The following is a 17,719-nucleotide window of genomic DNA, read 5'->3' as shown; positions in this document are numbered from 1 at the left end:
CAGATTCCAACAGAGTGACGCCTCTCCCTACCCGTGCTGGTGTGTTTGTCGGCCATGCCGCCCGTCAGCCCCGCCTCCTCCAGCTCCTCCTCCTCGTCGTTCAGGATCAGCTTCACTCTCTTCACGCGGTCGATGCTGCCGCTGCACTCCGACATCAGCTTCGCCTGCGGACGCACAAACGTGACCTCAAACACACCGAGAGACAAACTGTGTCCTCCTGCAGGTACCGGGCCGTGTGTGTGTGTTCTTACGTAGCCCTGCGGGTGGAAGGGGGGGCTGCTGGTGGGTGTCGGGGACGAGCTCAGGCCTCGGAGGATTTCTCGGGGAACTCGTTTCCTGTCGGGGGAGCGGGGCTGGTGCCAGCTGGGGGGGGCGCTCACTGACTTCACTGAAGAGAGAGAACGAAGAGGAACGAGGTGAAAGAGTGAAAAACAAACGAAGAGTCAAACACAGAACACAGGGAATTAACATCCTCCAGTGTGTGTCTGGGTGTGTGTGTGTGTGTGTGTGTGTGTGTGTGTGTGTGTGTGTGTGTATTTATGTTTCCCTTGTTTCTAAAGATCCTGCAGAGACAAACTTTCACATGCATGAACCTCCTGTGTCTGTGAATCACATGCTAACGACACGTCAGCCGCCCACATGCAGAGAAACGTGGAATCATCACATCATGCAGAATCGTGACGTTTGAAAAACAAAAAGGTGAACGATGAGTCACGTGTGTAACTTCAGATAAAGATAAAACAGGAAGTGGGGTAACGGCTGGATGGGCTCAGTGTAGCTGGGAGAGGGGATGTGGGGTTAGAAACACATGACCATGCAGCAGGCGAGGGGGGGGGGGGGGTCGTACCCGAGGCTGCGTTCACCGCTCTGACGGTGGCTTTAACAAACGCCTCTGAACTCTCTGCGACCTTCACATCTGCAGGAGAGAGCGAAGGTCAACGTGTCACACAGCTGCTCTGTGAGGGGGCGGAGCCTCATGAGTCGTGAGGCTGATTCAGGAACATGAGGAACGTTTCAACTGGTGGAAACTGGTTTTTAACTTCTGGATCTGAAGAGCCCGGTGGATTTATCACAATTCTGCAGATATGAAACTTTCACACACCTCATCCAGTATCTGTGTTAATATTTGCTGCTAAGAAAACTTATTTCAGTTATGCAGAAAAGATGCAGATTCGAGTTTACTTATTGTTTGAACAAATTATGTTTTTCCTGCTTCAAGTTCTCTCTGTTCTTTTCTTTCTGTTCGTGAAGATAAACTAAATCTGAAGGTTTCTCATGTGGAAGGAAAATAGTGTTGGATTAAGTTATTTAGATTTTAAATAATGGCGGCAGGCTCCTCCTCTGGTGTCGTTACCTGACAGCGCGCTGAAGAAGGAGGCGTCCTCATCGTCCTCGTGGGACGACGACCCCCCCACGTCCACGGTGTGGTCCCACTCCAGCGGGATGGAGTCCACGCTGACGGGCGTCTCTCGGCCCGACCGCTCCAGGGGAGGAGCCACCAGGTGACACATGGCCTGGCGTTCCGCTGAGACCCCGCCCCCCGCTGGAAGCTCCTCCTCCTTCTTCCTGGTTTCTCCCCACGAGGTCCCGTCGGTCAGATCGGTCGAGTCTTCCAGGTCCGAGTCCCGGTCCGACAGCTCCCTCTCCTCCTCCAGCACCTGAGAAAGAAAAACGATGATCAGCAAGGAGGCATCAACAGGTTTCTTCATCGGAGGAGCAGGAGGAGCAGGAGGAGCAGGAGGAGCAGGAGGAGCAGGAGGAGCGAGGGCCTCGGTACTGACCGGGCGTCTGTTGACCAGGCGGTGGTGGAATCGGGCCACCCGTCCAAACACCTCCTGGCAGTAGGAGTGCAGCTCCTCCAGCTCGTCCTCGATCAGCACGGCGTCCAGAGGAGCGCTCTTCTGGATCAGGTTCTCCCCGAACACGATGAGGGCGTCGATCTTATTGGTGTTGAGGGTGATCTCCTGCTGGAAGCCCTGAGGAGCCCGAACACACACACCGCCGTCAACAGGGTCCAGGGTCAGAGGGGTTTAAAGCTGCACGTTCAATTATAACACATTTCTAATAATCCGAGTGGGACAGGACTCACGTTGAGTTGTCTCATCTTGTCCTCCACGTCGCTCTCTGAGAAGTGCTCCACGTTGGTGAGCTGCAGGTCCATCTCCGTCAGCCAGACCAGGATGGCCTCCCGGGTTCCCTCGAAGTCTTCTCTCTGAGAGGTGAAGTGCTGCAGGACACCAGAGGGCTCACGTTCAAAGACTGTTCAAATCTTCATCACATAAAACACACAACATTTAGATTTAAAGTGTAAAACAAAATGATTTGTTGTAACTTTTGGATTCAAACTTCAAGTGTGTAGTGTAGACTTATACTATTTTTAATTGATTTGTATTTGTGTATTTCTGCACGTCATCCTGCCATCACCAACAAACCTTCAACCTAACAAATCTAAAATGAAAAGTCAAATTGGTCGTAGAGTCTGAACCTGTGTGACAAAGATGATTTATAATATTTAGTGAAGCTCCTAATTCAAAGTGAATGTGATATTTCACACGCGTCACATCTGTGCTGCTGATAAACATGTAAATAAAATGAATCTGATCTGTTTCTCATGTTCCTCTCTAACATGTGATCTACAGATTGACCTGTGTTGACTCTGCTGTAAACCACAGAGGTCAGAGGTCAACCAGCACCAATCAGGGGAATTCTTAGATCACAGCTGTCTTTATATAGCAACAGAACCCCCCCCCCTCCCCCCCATCTGCTCGCCGCCACATGGCGTGATGGGAAACAGCTTCCTGCCTCGTCACCGTTTGAGAGGTGACCCAAATCCTGGCGGCTTAGGGGGCGGAGCTTAGAGCAGGGAGACGCTGCAGGGATCAGCCGGGACCGTCAGAGACGTGTTGATGTTCGATTCCTCTCCGTCACGTGCTCTTATTTTGAAATTTCATCGTCTAAAACAGAGAATCACTTTCTCTGCTGTGACGTGTGTTTCAGAAGTTTCCTTAACCCCGACCCTGATCAACCTCCAAACCCGACAGCTCCCACACGGCCCACTTTGGCTTCACGTCCATTTGGTTCGGGGCCAGATGTGCCGCCTCACTGCCAGATGTGGCCCACAGCTGCTTGCTGTCTCACCTTGAGTCTGCGCAGCACGGCGGCCACCCTCCTCTGCAGACTGTCCCACCGCTGGTTCCCCTCGTGCACCATCACCTTGAGCCGGCTGGCGGCGTCGGTTCGATTCTCGCGGGCCAGGCGGCGGTACTGTTTGTTGACGAGCTCCAGCTGAGTCAGGCGCTCGTGAACCTGCCGCTGGAACGCCTGAGAGGGAAAAGACACAAACACACAAACAACACAACACACACAATGGAGATTTAGATCGTAAGGGAAACCTTATTGAGTATTTTTAAAGATATGAAGTCATTACTTTTTTTAATTAGGGCCCGAGCACCGAATGGTGAGAGGCCCTATTGAATCTGTAAGGATTTTTATTAGGGCCCGAGCACCGAAATCGGTGGGAGGCCCTATTGAAATTGAAATGATTATTATTATTATTAGGGCCCGAGCACCGAAATCGGTGAGAGGACCTATTGAAATTGAAAAGATTATTATTATTATTATTTTTCTTCGCTCAGTGAATTGGCTTTTTGAGGGCTTTAACGTGCTCAAAAAGTTTCTAAAGTGTACAGTAAATTAGAAATGTGCGCAAGTTTACGTATTCTGAAGTATTTGGGAACGGGTGTGTCAAAACCGCTCAATAGCGCCACCTACGGAAAAGCCCCTCATTTAGCATTCACCGATCATCAAAAAAAAAAAAGACTATTGTGTATCATGACTAGATGCACAAAAGAGTCCATCAGTGCATTATGAATAACGCAACAGGAAGCCCGCCAGTTTGACTTTAGTGGCCATTTTGGTCATATTCGATATTTTTTCTTTTAAGTACTCCTCCTACAGCTTTCATCAAATCAACTTACAATTTAGACGATCGTCATCACAACAAAATGGAGATCTAAAGTTATTGAAGGATTAAGTTTTAGCAAAACCGTCTGACCGTGGTGTGGCCTCAAAGTTTGATTAAACGCCATCAAAACACAGGCTCCTGTATCTTGGACATATTTTGTCCAATCGAGTCCAAACTATACACATAAGACAAGAGTCGCGACCTGAAGACATCGGTACAGAAATCGTGACTTAAAATCACAGCGTCCCCTGGTGGCAACAGCAAATGTCTTGTTTTTCTATGTCTTACAGTTTGACTCACTTCTCGTAGGGCCTTCATCAAATCAACGTAAAAATTTGATGCATGTGTACAAAACAAGATGAAGATCTAAAGTTTTCAAAATTTAAACTTTTCATCAATCTGTGTGACCGTGGTGAGGCTTATAAATTTGATAAACAAAATTAAAACACCATGTCTGTAGTTAATGGTCCAACACTGCTCTCTAGTGACTTAATATTGAATTACACCTGTAGTGCCAATATTAAGGCACCAGAGGTCAGTGTAACACCATGGTTTGATCAAGACACAAAATGTAACTATTGAAAAAGCCATTTCGTCCCCTCTTCCCCCAATTTAAATCTGTCTGGAGCCGCACAACATATTTGATAACACAGGTTATAAAGTTATATATATACATATATATATATATAGTTATACAATATATATAAAAACTATAGTTTGTTGCATTTATTAAATAACAGAACGACAATAAAGACAACTGTTGACATTTAACTGGTATTTTTACCTGCTACAAAATAGGAAAACACCATACTCTGACCATGGCGTGGAGTCAAAGTCTGATCACATGCCATCAAAACACGAGCGTCTGTATCTTGGACATATTTGGTCCAATCAACTCCAAACTAGACACGTAAGACAAGAGGCGCGATCTGATGACATCTACAAGGACACCATGACTTAAAATCCTAGCGCCACCTGCTGGCTACAGGAAGTGAAGCGTTTATTCTTGCTGCAGAGCTTAAAACGCACGCAAGGCAGAGACGTGCGCTTGGTCATCGATCGCTCTCTCTTCCCCGACCGCAACAGACTTGAAATTGCCTGTGCTCGGGCCCGTTAGTGCTACAACGTAGCCCTAGTTATTATTATTATTTTTCTTAGCTTAAATGAATTGGCTTTTTGAGGGCTTTAATGTGCTCAAAAAGTTGTAGGAGTTTGCAGTAAATTCGAAGGCGGCGAAAATTTACGTATTCTGGAGTATTTTGAAAAGGGCGTGGCAAAATGGCTCAAGAGCGCCACCTACGGAAAAGCCCCTCATTTAGCATTCACCGATCTTCAAAAAAAACAAAGACTATTTTGTATCATGACTAGATGCACAAAAAAGTCCATCAGTGCATTATGAATAACGCAACAGGAAGCCCGCCAGTTTGACTTTAGTGGCCATTTTGGTCATATTCCATATTTTTTCTTTGATGTACTTGTCGTACAGCTTTCATCAGATCAACTTCAAATTTAGACGATCGTCATCACAACAAATTGGAGATCTAAAGTTATTGAAGGATTACGTTTTAGCAAAACCGTCTGACCGTGGTGTGGCGTTAAAGTTTGATGAAACGCCATCAAAACACAAGCTTCCATATTTCAGACATAGTTTGTCCAATTGAGTCCAAACTAGACACATACGACAAGAGTCGCGACCAGAAGACATCACTGCAGAAATTGTGACTTACAATCACAGCGCCCCCTGGTGGCAACAGGAAATGTCTTGTTTTTAAGACGTGTTATGTTTTTATGTACTACTCGGAGAGCTTTCATCAGATCAACTTAAAAATTAGATGAGACTCTACAAAACAAGATGAAGATCTAAAGTTATCAAAATTTAAACTTTTCATCAATCCGTGTGACCGTGGTGAGGCTTAAAATCTTGATGTGCAAAATGAAAAGACCTGTTTTCATTTCAACCATGTATGTGTTTCATGGTCTTATACTGACCTCTAGTGGCTTTATATTGCCGGCACAACCTACTTGTACCGCAATATTAAGTCACTAGAGGGCAGTGTAGGATCATGGTTTGACCAAGGCACAAATTGTGTCACCTAAGGCAGGGGTAGGCAACCTTTACTATTTCCTCCACTCTTCCCCCAATTTAAAGCTGTCTGTTGCCGCACAACATATTTGATAACACAGGTTATAAAGTTATATATATATATATATATATATATAGTCATGCAATATATATAAAAACTATAGTTTGTTGCATTTATTAAATAATAGAACGACAATAAAGACAACTGTTGACATTTAACTGCTATTTTTACCTGTTACAAAATAGGAAAACACCAAACTCTGACCATGGCGTGGAGTCAAAGTCTGATCACACGCCATCAAAACACGAGTGTCTGTATCTTGGACATATTTGGTCCAATCAACTCCAAACTAGACATGTAAGACAAGGGTCGCGACCTGATGACATCTACAAAGACATCATGACTTAAAATCCTAGCGCCACTGGCTACAGGAAGTGAAGCGTTTATTGTTGCTGCAGAGCTTACAACGCACGCAAGGCAGAGACATGCGCTTGGTCATCGATCGTTCTCTCTCCCCCGACCGCAACAGACTTGAAATTGCCTGTGCTCGACCACTCTTCCCCCAATTTAAAGCTGTCTGGTGCCACACAACATATTTGATAACACAGGTTATAAAGTTATATATATATATATATATATAGTCATACAATATATATAAAAACTATAGTTTGTTGCATTTATTAAATAATAGAACGACAATAAAGACAACTGTTGACATTTAACTGCTATTTTTACCTGTTACAAAATAGGAAAACACCAAACTCTAACCATGGCGTGGAGTCAAAGTCTGATCACACGCCATCAAAACACGAGTGTCTGTATCTTGGACATATTTGGTCCAATCAACTCCAAACTAGACATGTAAGACAAGGGTCGCGACCTGATGACATCTACAAAGACATCATGACTTAAAATCCTAGCGCCACCTGCTGGCTACAGGAAGTGAAGCGTTTATTGTTGCTGCAGAGCTTAAAACGCACGCAAGGCAGAGACATGCGCTTGGTCATCGATCGTTCTCTCTTCCCCGACCGCAACAGACTTGAAATTGCCTGTGCTTGACCACTCTTCCCCCAATTTAAAGCTGTCTGGTGCCGCACAACATTATTGATAACACAGGTTATAAAGTTATATATATATATATAAAAACTATAGTTTGTTGCATTTATTAAATAATAGAACGACAATAAAGACAACTGTTGACATTTAACTGCTATTTTTACCTGTTACAAAATAGGAAAACACCAAACTCTGACCATGGCGTGGAGTCAAAGTCTGATCACACGCCATCAAAACACGAGTGTCTGTATCTTGGACATATTTGGTCCAATCAACTCCAAACTAGACATGTAAGACAAGGGTCGCGACCTGATGACATCTACACAGACATCATGACTTAAAATCCTAGCGCCACTGGCTACAGGAAGTGAAGCGTTCATTGTTGCTGCAGAGCTTAAAACGCACGCAAGGCAGAGACATGCGCTTGGTCATCGATCGTTCTCTCTCCCCCGACCGCAACAGACTTGAAATTGCCTGTGCTCGACCACTCTTCCCCCAATTTAAAGCTGTCTGGTGCCGCACAACATATTTGATAACACAGGTTATAAAGTTATATATATATATATAGACATACAATATATATAAAAACTATAGTTTGTTGCATTTATTAAATAATAGAACGACAATAAAGACAACTGTTGACATTTAACTGCTATTTTTACCTGTTACAAAATAGGAAAACACTAAACTCTTACCATGGCGTGGAGTCAAAGTCTGATCACACGCCATCAAAACACGAGCGTCTGTATCTTGGACATATTTGGTCCAATCAACTCCAAACTAGACATGTAAGACAAGAGTCGCGACCTGATGACATCTACAAAGACACCATGACTTAAAATCCTAGCGCCACCTGCTGGCTACAGGAAGTGAAGCGTTTATTCTTGCTGCAGAGCTTAAAACGCAAGCAAGGCAGAGACGTGCGCTTGGTCATCGATCGCTCTCTCTTCCCCGACCGCAACAGACTTGAAATTGCCTGTGCTCGGGCCCGTTAGTGCTACAACGTAGCCCTAGTTAGGGCCCGAGCACCGAAAGGTGAGAGGCCCTATTGAAATTGTAAGGATTTTTATTAGGGCCCGAGCACCGAATGGTGAGAGGCCCTATTGAATCTGTAAGGATTTTTTATTATTATTATTATTATTATTTCCCTTTGGGGGGCTTTTTCAGGGTCTAGACATGCTCAAAAAGTTATGAAACTTTGCAGGAAATTCAAGGTCTGCGGATATTTTAGTATTCTGGAGTAATTGGAATTGGGCGTGGCAAAATGGCTCTACAGCGCCCCCTGGAACCAGCCCCTAGGTTTCCACATAACGGATTTTCATCAAAATCTGGATATAGGTGTATTGTGACCAGTCATGAAAAAAAGTCTCATGGAGCATTATGAAAAACGCAACAGGAAGTCCGCCATTTTGCTTTTAGTGGCCATTTTGGCAATATCCCACATTTTTACTTTTACGTACTTGTCCCAGGGCTTTCATCAGATCAACTTCAAATTCAGATGAGTGTCATCACAACAAGATGGAGATAAAAAATGATTGAGGGATTTTTTTTTTATCACACCGTGTGACCGTGGCATGGCGTTAAAAATTGGTTACACGCCATCAAAACACGGGCATCTGTATCTCGGACATACATGTTCCAATCAAGTCCAAACTAGACATGTAAGACAATAGTCCCCGCCTGATGACATCTATGCATAAATGATGACTTACAACCGCAGCGCCCCCTGGTGGCAACAGGAAATGTCTTGTTTTTTGCTTGTCTTACACTTGGATGAATTTCTCCTCATCCACTGACCTCAACCATGTCAAACTGTATCAAATGGGTCCCAAGACATTGACAATGAAGACATAAGATTACCGTGACTTTTCGTCAAACGCCATATGAATGGCGTGGCATTAAAGTTCATCAACTCGCCGTGAAACACGAAATTGCTGTAACTTCAGTGTTCATGATTCTATCTCTCTCAAACTACATGTGTGTAACAACAGCCCCCCCCTGAAGATATTCATATGGTTTTAAGAAATGGGCGTGGCAAAAAAACTGACCAGCGCCCCCTATAGGGCAACCCCGGCACTACGATGGCCGACATTTATACAAATCTATCGGGACATGTGTCGTTTCATAACAAACAAAAAAATATCTTGGATAGGTATGCTTGACCAAACAGGGAGGCCGCCATTTTGGATTAAGTGGCCATTTTTTTTCCATATTCCACATTTTTACTTGATGCACTTGTCCCAGGGCTTTCATCAGATTAACTTCAAATTAAGATCAGTGCCATCACAACAAGATGGAGATAAAAAGTGATTAAGAGATTGACCTTTCGTCACACCGTGTGACCGTGGCGTGGCGTCTTGAGTTTGATTAAACGCCATCAAAACACGAGGTTCTGTATCTCGGACATACATTGTCCAATCGAGTCCAAACTAGACATGTAAGACAAGGGTGCCATCCTGATGACATCTACACAGAAATTATGACTTGAAATTACAGCGCCCCCTGGTGGCTACAGGAAGTGACATGTTTTATACTTTGATGAACTGCTCCTGGCTGATTTACAATATACAGCTCAAATCAGATCAGTCAAGTCATTAGATCATGGTCAGAATTGTGACGTTTCCTCAAACCGTGTAAACATTGATGTGCGGCGAAGGATTTTCCTTCGCCAAAGGACACGATGTTATCATAACTCCACTGTGCATTGTCCTATCACTACAAAACTTCTGTCACATGGTCAGAGTCCAAGCCTGAACAGCTCTATGTGTCAATATTTCCTCAGTGTCATAGCGCCACCTACTGATTCGCCAGGAAACAGGAAGTACTTTGTTAATCCACTCTGCATTATCCAACCGGCTCCAAACTACTGACCTATGATCACAATCCTGAATAGAACAGCTCCATATATGAATATTAGTTCAGGATCATAGCGCCACCTATTGATCAGTGTGAAAATTAAGTTGCGGAAACATTGTCCAATTGACACAAAATTTCTCACGCTACATCAGAGCGCCTACTTGAACAGATCTATATGTCTGTGCGTAATAATAGTGATGGCGCCACCTACTGGCAAACCTACTGCCGCAGAGCGCAAAACGCATGCAACGTGGAGAAGTGCATGCTCGATCGATGATGTGCGCTTGGTCATCGATCGCTCTCTCCACCGACCGCAACAGGCTTCAACGTGCGGGTGCTCGGGCCCGCAAGTGCTACAACGTAGCCCTAGTTATTATTATTATTTCCCTTCGGGGGGCTTTTTCAGGGTCTAGACATGCTCAAAAAGTTGTGAAACTTTGCAGGAAATTCAAGGTCTGCGGACAATTTAGTATTCTGGAGTAATTTGAATTGGGCGTGGCAAAATAGCTCAACAGCGCCCCCTGGAACCAGCCCCTAGGTTTCCACATAAGCGATTTTCCCCAAAATCTAGACACTGGTGTAACGTGACTAATCATAGAAAAAAGTCTATTGGAGCATTATGAAAAATGCAACAGGAAGCCCGCCATTTTGGATTTAGTGGCCATTTTGGCCAAATTCCACATTTTTACTTTAATGTACTTGTCGTAGAGCTTTCATCAGATCAACTTAAAAATTAGACGGGTGTCATCACAACAAGATTGAGAAAAAAAATGATCAACGGAATTTTTTTCCGTCACTTCGTGTGACCGTGGCGTGAAGTCAAAATTTGGTTCCACGCCATCAAAACACGTGCATCTGTATCTCGAACATACATGGTCCAATCAAGTCCAAACTAGACATGTAAGACAAGAGTCCCGGCCTGATGACATCTACACAGAAATAATGACTTAAAATCACAGCGCCCCCTGGTGGCACCAGGAAATGTCTTGTTTTTTGCTTGTCTTACACTTGGATGTATTCCTCCTCATCCACTGACCTCAACCATGTCAAACTGTACCAAATGGGTCTCAAGACATTGATAATGAAGGCATAAGATAACTGTGACTTTTCGTCAAACGCCATATTAATAGCGTGGCATCAAAGTTCATCACCTCGCCGTGAAACACGAAATTGCTTTAACTTCAGTGTTCATGGTTCTATCTCACTCAAACTACATGTGTGCAACAACATCCCCCCCCTGAAGATTTTCATATGGTTTTAAGGAATGGGCGTGGCAAAATAACTGACTAGCGCCCCCTAACGGGCAGCCCGGCACTACGCTTGGCCGACATGTACAAAAATCGATTTGGGCATGTGTCTTTTCATAACAAACAAATAAGTCTCTTGGATAGATATGCTAGACTAAACAGGAAGCCCGCCATTTTGGATTTAGTGGCCATTTTGGCCCTATTCAACATTTTTACTTTGATTTACTTGTCGTAGAGCTTTCATCAGGTCAACTTCAAATTCAGATGAGTGTCATCCCAACAAGATTGAGATAAAAACTGATTAAGGGATTTTTTCCCCTTCACACCGTGTGACCGTGGCGTGGCGTTAAAGTTTGGTTACACGCCATCAAAACACGAGCATCTGTATCTCGAACATACATGGTCCAATCAAGTCTAAAGTAGACATGCAAGACAAGAGTTCCGGCTTGATGACATCTACACAGAAATTATGACTTGAAATCACAGCGCCCCCTGGTGGCAACATGAAGTGACATGTTTTATACTTTGATGAACTGCTCCTGGCTGCTTTAAGATATACAGCTCAAATGAGCTCAGTCAAGTCATTGAATCAAGGTCAGAATTGTGACATTTCCTCAAACCATGTAAACATTGATGTTTGGCGAAGGATCATCCTTCGCCAAAGGACACGATGTTTTCATAATTCCACTGTGCATTGTCCTATCACTACCAAACTTCTGTCACATGATAAGAGTACAAGCCTGAACAGCTCTATGTGTCAATATTTCCTCAGTGTCATAGCGCCACCTACTGATTCACCAGGAAACAGGAAGTACTTTGTTAATCCACTCTGCATTATCCAACCGGCTCCAAACTACTGACCTATGATCACAATACTGATCTGAACAGCTCCACATATAAATATTAGTTCAGGGTCATAGCGCCACCTACTGATCAGTGTGAAAATTAAGTTGTGTTAACATTGTCCAATTGACACAAAATTGCTCACGCTACATCAGAGCGCCTACATGAACAGATATATATGTCTGTGCGTAATAATAGTGATGGCGCCACCTACTGGCAAACCTACTGCCGCAGAGCGCAAAACGCATGCAACGTGGAGAAGTGCATGCTCGATCGATGATGTGCGCTTGGTCATCGATCGCTCTCTCCACCGACCGCAACAGGCTTCAACGTGCGGGTGCTCGGGCCCGCAAGTGCTACAACGTAGCCCTAGTTAGGGCCCGAGCACCGAATGGTGAGAGGCCCTATTGAAATTGTAGGCATTATTAGGGCCCGAGCACCGAATGGTGAGAGGCCCTATTGAATCTGTAAGGATTTTTATTATTATTATTATTATTATTATTATTATTATTATTATTTCCCTTTGGGGGGCTTTTTCAGGGTCTAGACATGCTCAAAAAGTTATGAAACTTTGCAGGAAATTCAAGGTCTGCGGATATTTTAGTATTCTGGAGTAATTGGAATTGGGCGTGGCAAAATGGCTCTACAGCGCCCCCTGGAACCAGCCCCTAGGTTTCCACATAACGGATTTTCATCAAAATCTGGATATAGGTGTATCGTGACCAGTCATGAAAAAAAGTCTCATGGAGCATTATGAAAAACGCAACAGGAAGTCCGCCATTTTGCTTTTAGTGGCCATTTTGGCAATATCCCACATTTTTACTTTTACGTACTTGTCCCAGGGCTTTCATGAGATCAACTTCAAATTCAGATGAGTGTCATCACAACAAGATGGAGATAAAAAATGATTGAGGGATTTTTTTTTTATCACACCGTGTGACCGTGGCATGGCGTTAAAAATTGGTTACACGCCATCAAAACACGGGCATCTGTATCTCGGACATACATGTTCCAATCAAGTCCAAACTAGACATGTAAGACAATAGTCCCCGCCTGATGACATCTATGCATAAATGATGACTTAAAACCGCAGCGCCCCCTGGTGGCAACAGGAAATGTCTTGTTTTTTGCTTGTCTTACACTTGGATGAATTTCTCCTCATCCACTGACCTCAACCATGTCATGTCAAACTGTATCAAATGGGTCCCAAGACATTGACAATGAAGACATAAGATTACCGTGACTTTTCGTCAAACGCCATATGAATGGCGTGGCATTAAAGTTCATCAACTCGCCGTGAAACACGAAATTGCTGTAACTTCAGTGTTCATGATTCTATCTCTCTCAAACTACATGTGTGTAACAACAGCCCCCCCCTGAAGATATTCATATGGTTTTAAGAAATGGGCGTGGCAAAAAAACTGACCAGCGCCCCCTATAGGGCAACCCCGGCACTACGATGGCCGACATTTATACAAATCTATCGGGACATGTGTCGTTTCATAACAAACAAAAAAATATCTTGGATAGGTATGCTTGACCAAACAGGGAGGCCGCCATTTTGGATTAAGTGGCCATTTTTTTTCCATATTCCACATTTTTACTTGATGCACTTGTCCCAGGGCTTTCATCAGATTAACTTCAAATTAAGATCAGTGCCATCACAACAAGATGGAGATAAAAAGTGATTAAGAGATTGACCTTTCGTCACACCGTGTGACCGTGGCGTGGCGTCTTGAGTTTGATTAAACGCCATCAAAACACGAGGTTCTGTATCTCGGACATACATTGTCCAATCGAGTCCAAACTAGACATGTAAGACAAGGGTGCCATCCTGATGACATCTACACAGAAATTATGACTTGAAATTACAGCGCCCCCTGGTGGCTACAGGAAGTGACATGTTTTATACTTTGATGAACTGCTCCTGGCTGATTTACAATATACAGCTCAAATCAGATCAGTCAAGTCATTAGATCATGGTCAGAATTGTGACGTTTCCTCAAACCGTGTAAACATTGATGTGCGGCGAAGGATTTTCCTTCGCCAAAGGACACGATGTTATCATAACTCCACTGTGCATTGTCCTATCACTACAAAACTTCTGTCACATGGTCAGAGTCCAAGCCTGAACAGCTCTATGTGTCAATATTTCCTCAGTGTCATAGCGCCACCTACTGATTCGCCAGGAAACAGGAAGTACTTTGTTAATCCACTCTGCATTATCCAACCGGCTCCAAACTACTGACCTATGATCACAATCCTGATCTGAACAGCTCCATATATAAACATTAGTTCAGGGTCATAGCGCCACCTACTGATCAGTGTGAAAATGACATTGTGGTAAAATTTTCCAATTGACACGAAACTGCTCACGCTACATCAGAGCGTCTACTTGAACAGATCTATCAGTCTGTGCGTAATAATAGTGATGGCGCCACCTACTGGCAAACCTACTGCCGCAGAGCGCAAAACGCATGCAACGTGGAGAACTGCATGCTCGATCGATGATGTGCGCTTGGTCATCGATCGCTCTCTCCACCGACCGCAACAGGCTTCAACGTGCGGGTGCTCGGGCCCGCAAGTGCTACAACGTAGCCCTAGTTAGGGCCCGAGCACCGAATGGTGAGAGGCCCTATTGAAATTGTAGGCATTATTCTTATTATTATTATTCTTATTATTCTCCGAACAATGAATTGGCTTTTTGAGGGCTTCAACGTGCTCAAAAAGTTTTTAAACTTTCCAGTAAATTAGAGAGTGGTGAAAATTTACGCAATCTGGAGTATTTGGAAATGGGCGTGGCAAAACGGCTCAACAGCGCCCCCTGGAACCAGCCCTTAGGTTTCCACATAAGCGATTTTCACCAAAATCTAGACACTGGTGTAACGTGAATAATCATAGAAAAAAGTCTCTTGGAGCATTATGAAAAACGCAACAGGAAGCCCGCCATTTTGGATTTAGTGGCCATTTTGGCCAAATTCCACATTTTTAGTTTAATGTACTTGTCGTAGAGCTTTCATCAGATCAACTTAAAAATTAGACGCGTGTCATCACAACAAGATTGAGAAAAAAAATGATCAACGGAATTTTTTTCCGTCACTTCGTGTGACCGTGGCGTGTCGTCAAAGTTTGGTTCCACGCCATCAAAACACGAGCATCTGTATCTCAAACATACATGGTCCAATCAAGTCCAAACTAGACATGTAAGAGAAGAGTCCCGGCCTGATGACATCTACACAGAAATAATGACTTAAAATCACAGCGCCCCCTGGTGGCACCAGGAAATGTCTTGTTTTTTGCTTGTCTTACACTTGGATGTATTCCTCCTCATCCACTGACCTCAACCATGTCAAACTGTATCAAATGGGTCTCAAGACATTGATAATGAAGGCATAAGATAACTGTGACTTTTCGTCAAACGCCATATTAATGGGGTGGCATCAAAGTTCATCAACTCGCCGCGAAACACGAAATTGCTCTAACTTCAGTGTTCATGGCTCTATCTCACTCAAACTAAATGTGTGCAACAACATCCCCCCCCTGAAGATTTTCATATGGTTTTAAGGAATGGGCGTGGCAAAATAACTGACTAGCGCCCCCTAACGGGCAGCCCCGGCACTACGATTGGCCGACATGTACAAAAATCGATTTGGGCATGTGTCTTTTCATAACAAACAAATAAGTCTCTTGGATAGATATGCTAGACTAAACAGGAAGCCCGCCATTTTGGATTTAGTGGCCATTTTAGCCCTATTCCACATTTTTACTTTGATTTACTTGTCGTAGAGCTTTCATCAGATAAACTTCAAATTCAGATGAGTGTCATCACAACAAGATTGAGATAAAAACTGATTAAGGGATTTCTTTCCCTTCACACCGTGTGACCGTGGCATGGGGTTAAAGTTTGGTTACACGCCATAAAAACACGAGCATCTGTATCTCGAACATACATGGTCCAATCAAGTCCAAACTAGACATGTAAGACAAGAGTTTCGGCCTGATGACATCTACACAGAAATTATGACTTGAAATCACAGCGCCCCCTGGTGGCAACATGAATTGACATGTTTTATTCTTTGATGAACTGCTCCTGGCTGCTTTAAGATATACAGCTCAAATGAGCTCAGTCAAGTCATTGAATCAAGGTCAGAATTGTGACATTTCCTCAAACCATTTAAACATTGAGGTGCGGCGAAGGATCATCCTTCGCCAAAGGACACGATGTTTTCATAAGTCCACTGTGCATTGTCCTATCACTACCAAACTTCTGTCACATGATAAGAGTACAAGCCTGAACAGCTCTATGTGTCAATATTTCCTCAGTGTCATAGCGCCACCTACTGATTATCCATGAAACAGGAAGTACTTTGTTAATCCACACTGCCTTATCCAACTGGCTCCAAACTTCTGACCTATGATCACAATCCTGATCTGAACAGCTCCACATATAAATATTAGTTCAGGGTCAGAGCGCCACCTACTGATCAGTGTGAAAATTAAGTTGTGTTAACATTGTCCGATTGACACAAAATTGCTCACGCTACATCAGAGCGCCTACATGAACAGATATATATGTCTGTGCGTATTAATAGTGATGGCGCCACCTACTGGCAAACCTACTGCCGCAGAGCGCAAAACGCATTTAACGTGGAGAAGTGCATGCTCGATCGATGATGTGCGCTTGGTCATCGATCGCTCTCTCCACCGACCGCAACAGGCTTCAACGTGCGGGTGCTCGGGCCCGCAAGTGCTACAACGTAGCCCTAGTTCTTATTATTATTCTTATTATTCTCCGAACAATGAATTGGCTTTTTGAGGGCTTCAACGTGCTCAAAAAGTTTTTAAACTTTCCAGTAAATTAGAGAGTGGTGAAAATTTACGTAATCTGGAGTATTTGGAATTGGGCGTGGCAAAATGGCTCTACAGCGCCCCCTGGAACCAGCCCCTAGGTTTCCACATAACGGATTTTCATCAAAATCTGGATATAGGTGTATCGTGACCAGTCATGAAAAAAAGTCTCATGGAGCATTATGAAAAACGCAACAGGAAGTCCGCCATTTTGCTTTTAGTGGCCATTTTGGCAATATCCCACATTTTTACTTTTACGTACTTGTCCCAGGGCTTTCATCAGATCAACTTCAAATTCAGATGAGTGTCATCACAACAAGATGGAGATAAAAAATGATTGAGGGATTTTTTTTTTATCACACCGTGTGACCGTGGCATGGCGTTAAAAATTGGTTACACGCCATCAAAACACGGGCATCTGTATCTCGGACATACATGTTCCAATCAAGTCCAAACTAGACATGTAAGACAATAGTCCCCGCCTGATGACATCTATGCATAAATGATGACTTAAAACCGCAGCGCCCCCTGGTGGCAACAGGAAATGTCTTGTTTTTTGCTTGTCTTACACTTGGATGAATTTCTCCTCATCCACTGACCTCAACCATGTCAAACTGTATCAAATGGGTCCCAAGACATTGACAATGAAGACATAAGATTACCGTGACTTTTCGTCAAACGCCATATGAATGGCGTGGCATTAAAGTTCATCAACTCGCCGTGAAACACGAAATTGCTGTAACTTCAGTGTTCATGATTCTATCTCTCTCAAACTACATGTGTGTAACAACAGCCCCCCCCCTGAAGATATTCATATGGTT

The 17,719-nt window shown here is 43.8% G+C and overlaps 2 protein-coding genes across 2 annotated transcripts in view; one reads left to right on the top strand and one right to left on the bottom strand.

Moving 5' to 3' along the window:
* The window catches only part of LOC128450900 (E3 ubiquitin-protein ligase TRIM35), a 454,970-nt gene that overhangs the window by 85,627 nt on the left and 351,624 nt on the right, over positions 1-17,719 (top strand). The gene's annotated exons all lie outside the window — the stretch shown is intronic.
* The window catches only part of LOC128450987 (nesprin-2), a 54,235-nt gene that overhangs the window by 4,696 nt on the left and 31,820 nt on the right, over positions 1-17,719 (bottom strand). The window contains exons 10-15 of the mRNA XM_053434756.1: positions 3,139-3,321; positions 2,090-2,227; positions 1,782-1,976; positions 1,355-1,658; positions 252-388; positions 32-164 (exon numbers count right to left, since the gene is read on the bottom strand). Of these exons, the coding sequence (XP_053290731.1) occupies positions 32-164; positions 252-388; positions 1,355-1,658; positions 1,782-1,976; positions 2,090-2,227; positions 3,139-3,321 (1,090 nt within the window). The remainder of the gene's footprint in view (positions 1-31; positions 165-251; positions 389-1,354; positions 1,659-1,781; positions 1,977-2,089; positions 2,228-3,138; positions 3,322-17,719) is intronic.

This window comes from Pleuronectes platessa, chromosome 11 (genome assembly GCF_947347685.1).
Source record: "Pleuronectes platessa chromosome 11, fPlePla1.1, whole genome shotgun sequence".
Taxonomy (NCBI): domain Eukaryota; kingdom Metazoa; phylum Chordata; class Actinopteri; order Pleuronectiformes; family Pleuronectidae; genus Pleuronectes; species Pleuronectes platessa.
This window is presented reverse-complemented; position numbering and strand designations above follow the sequence as displayed.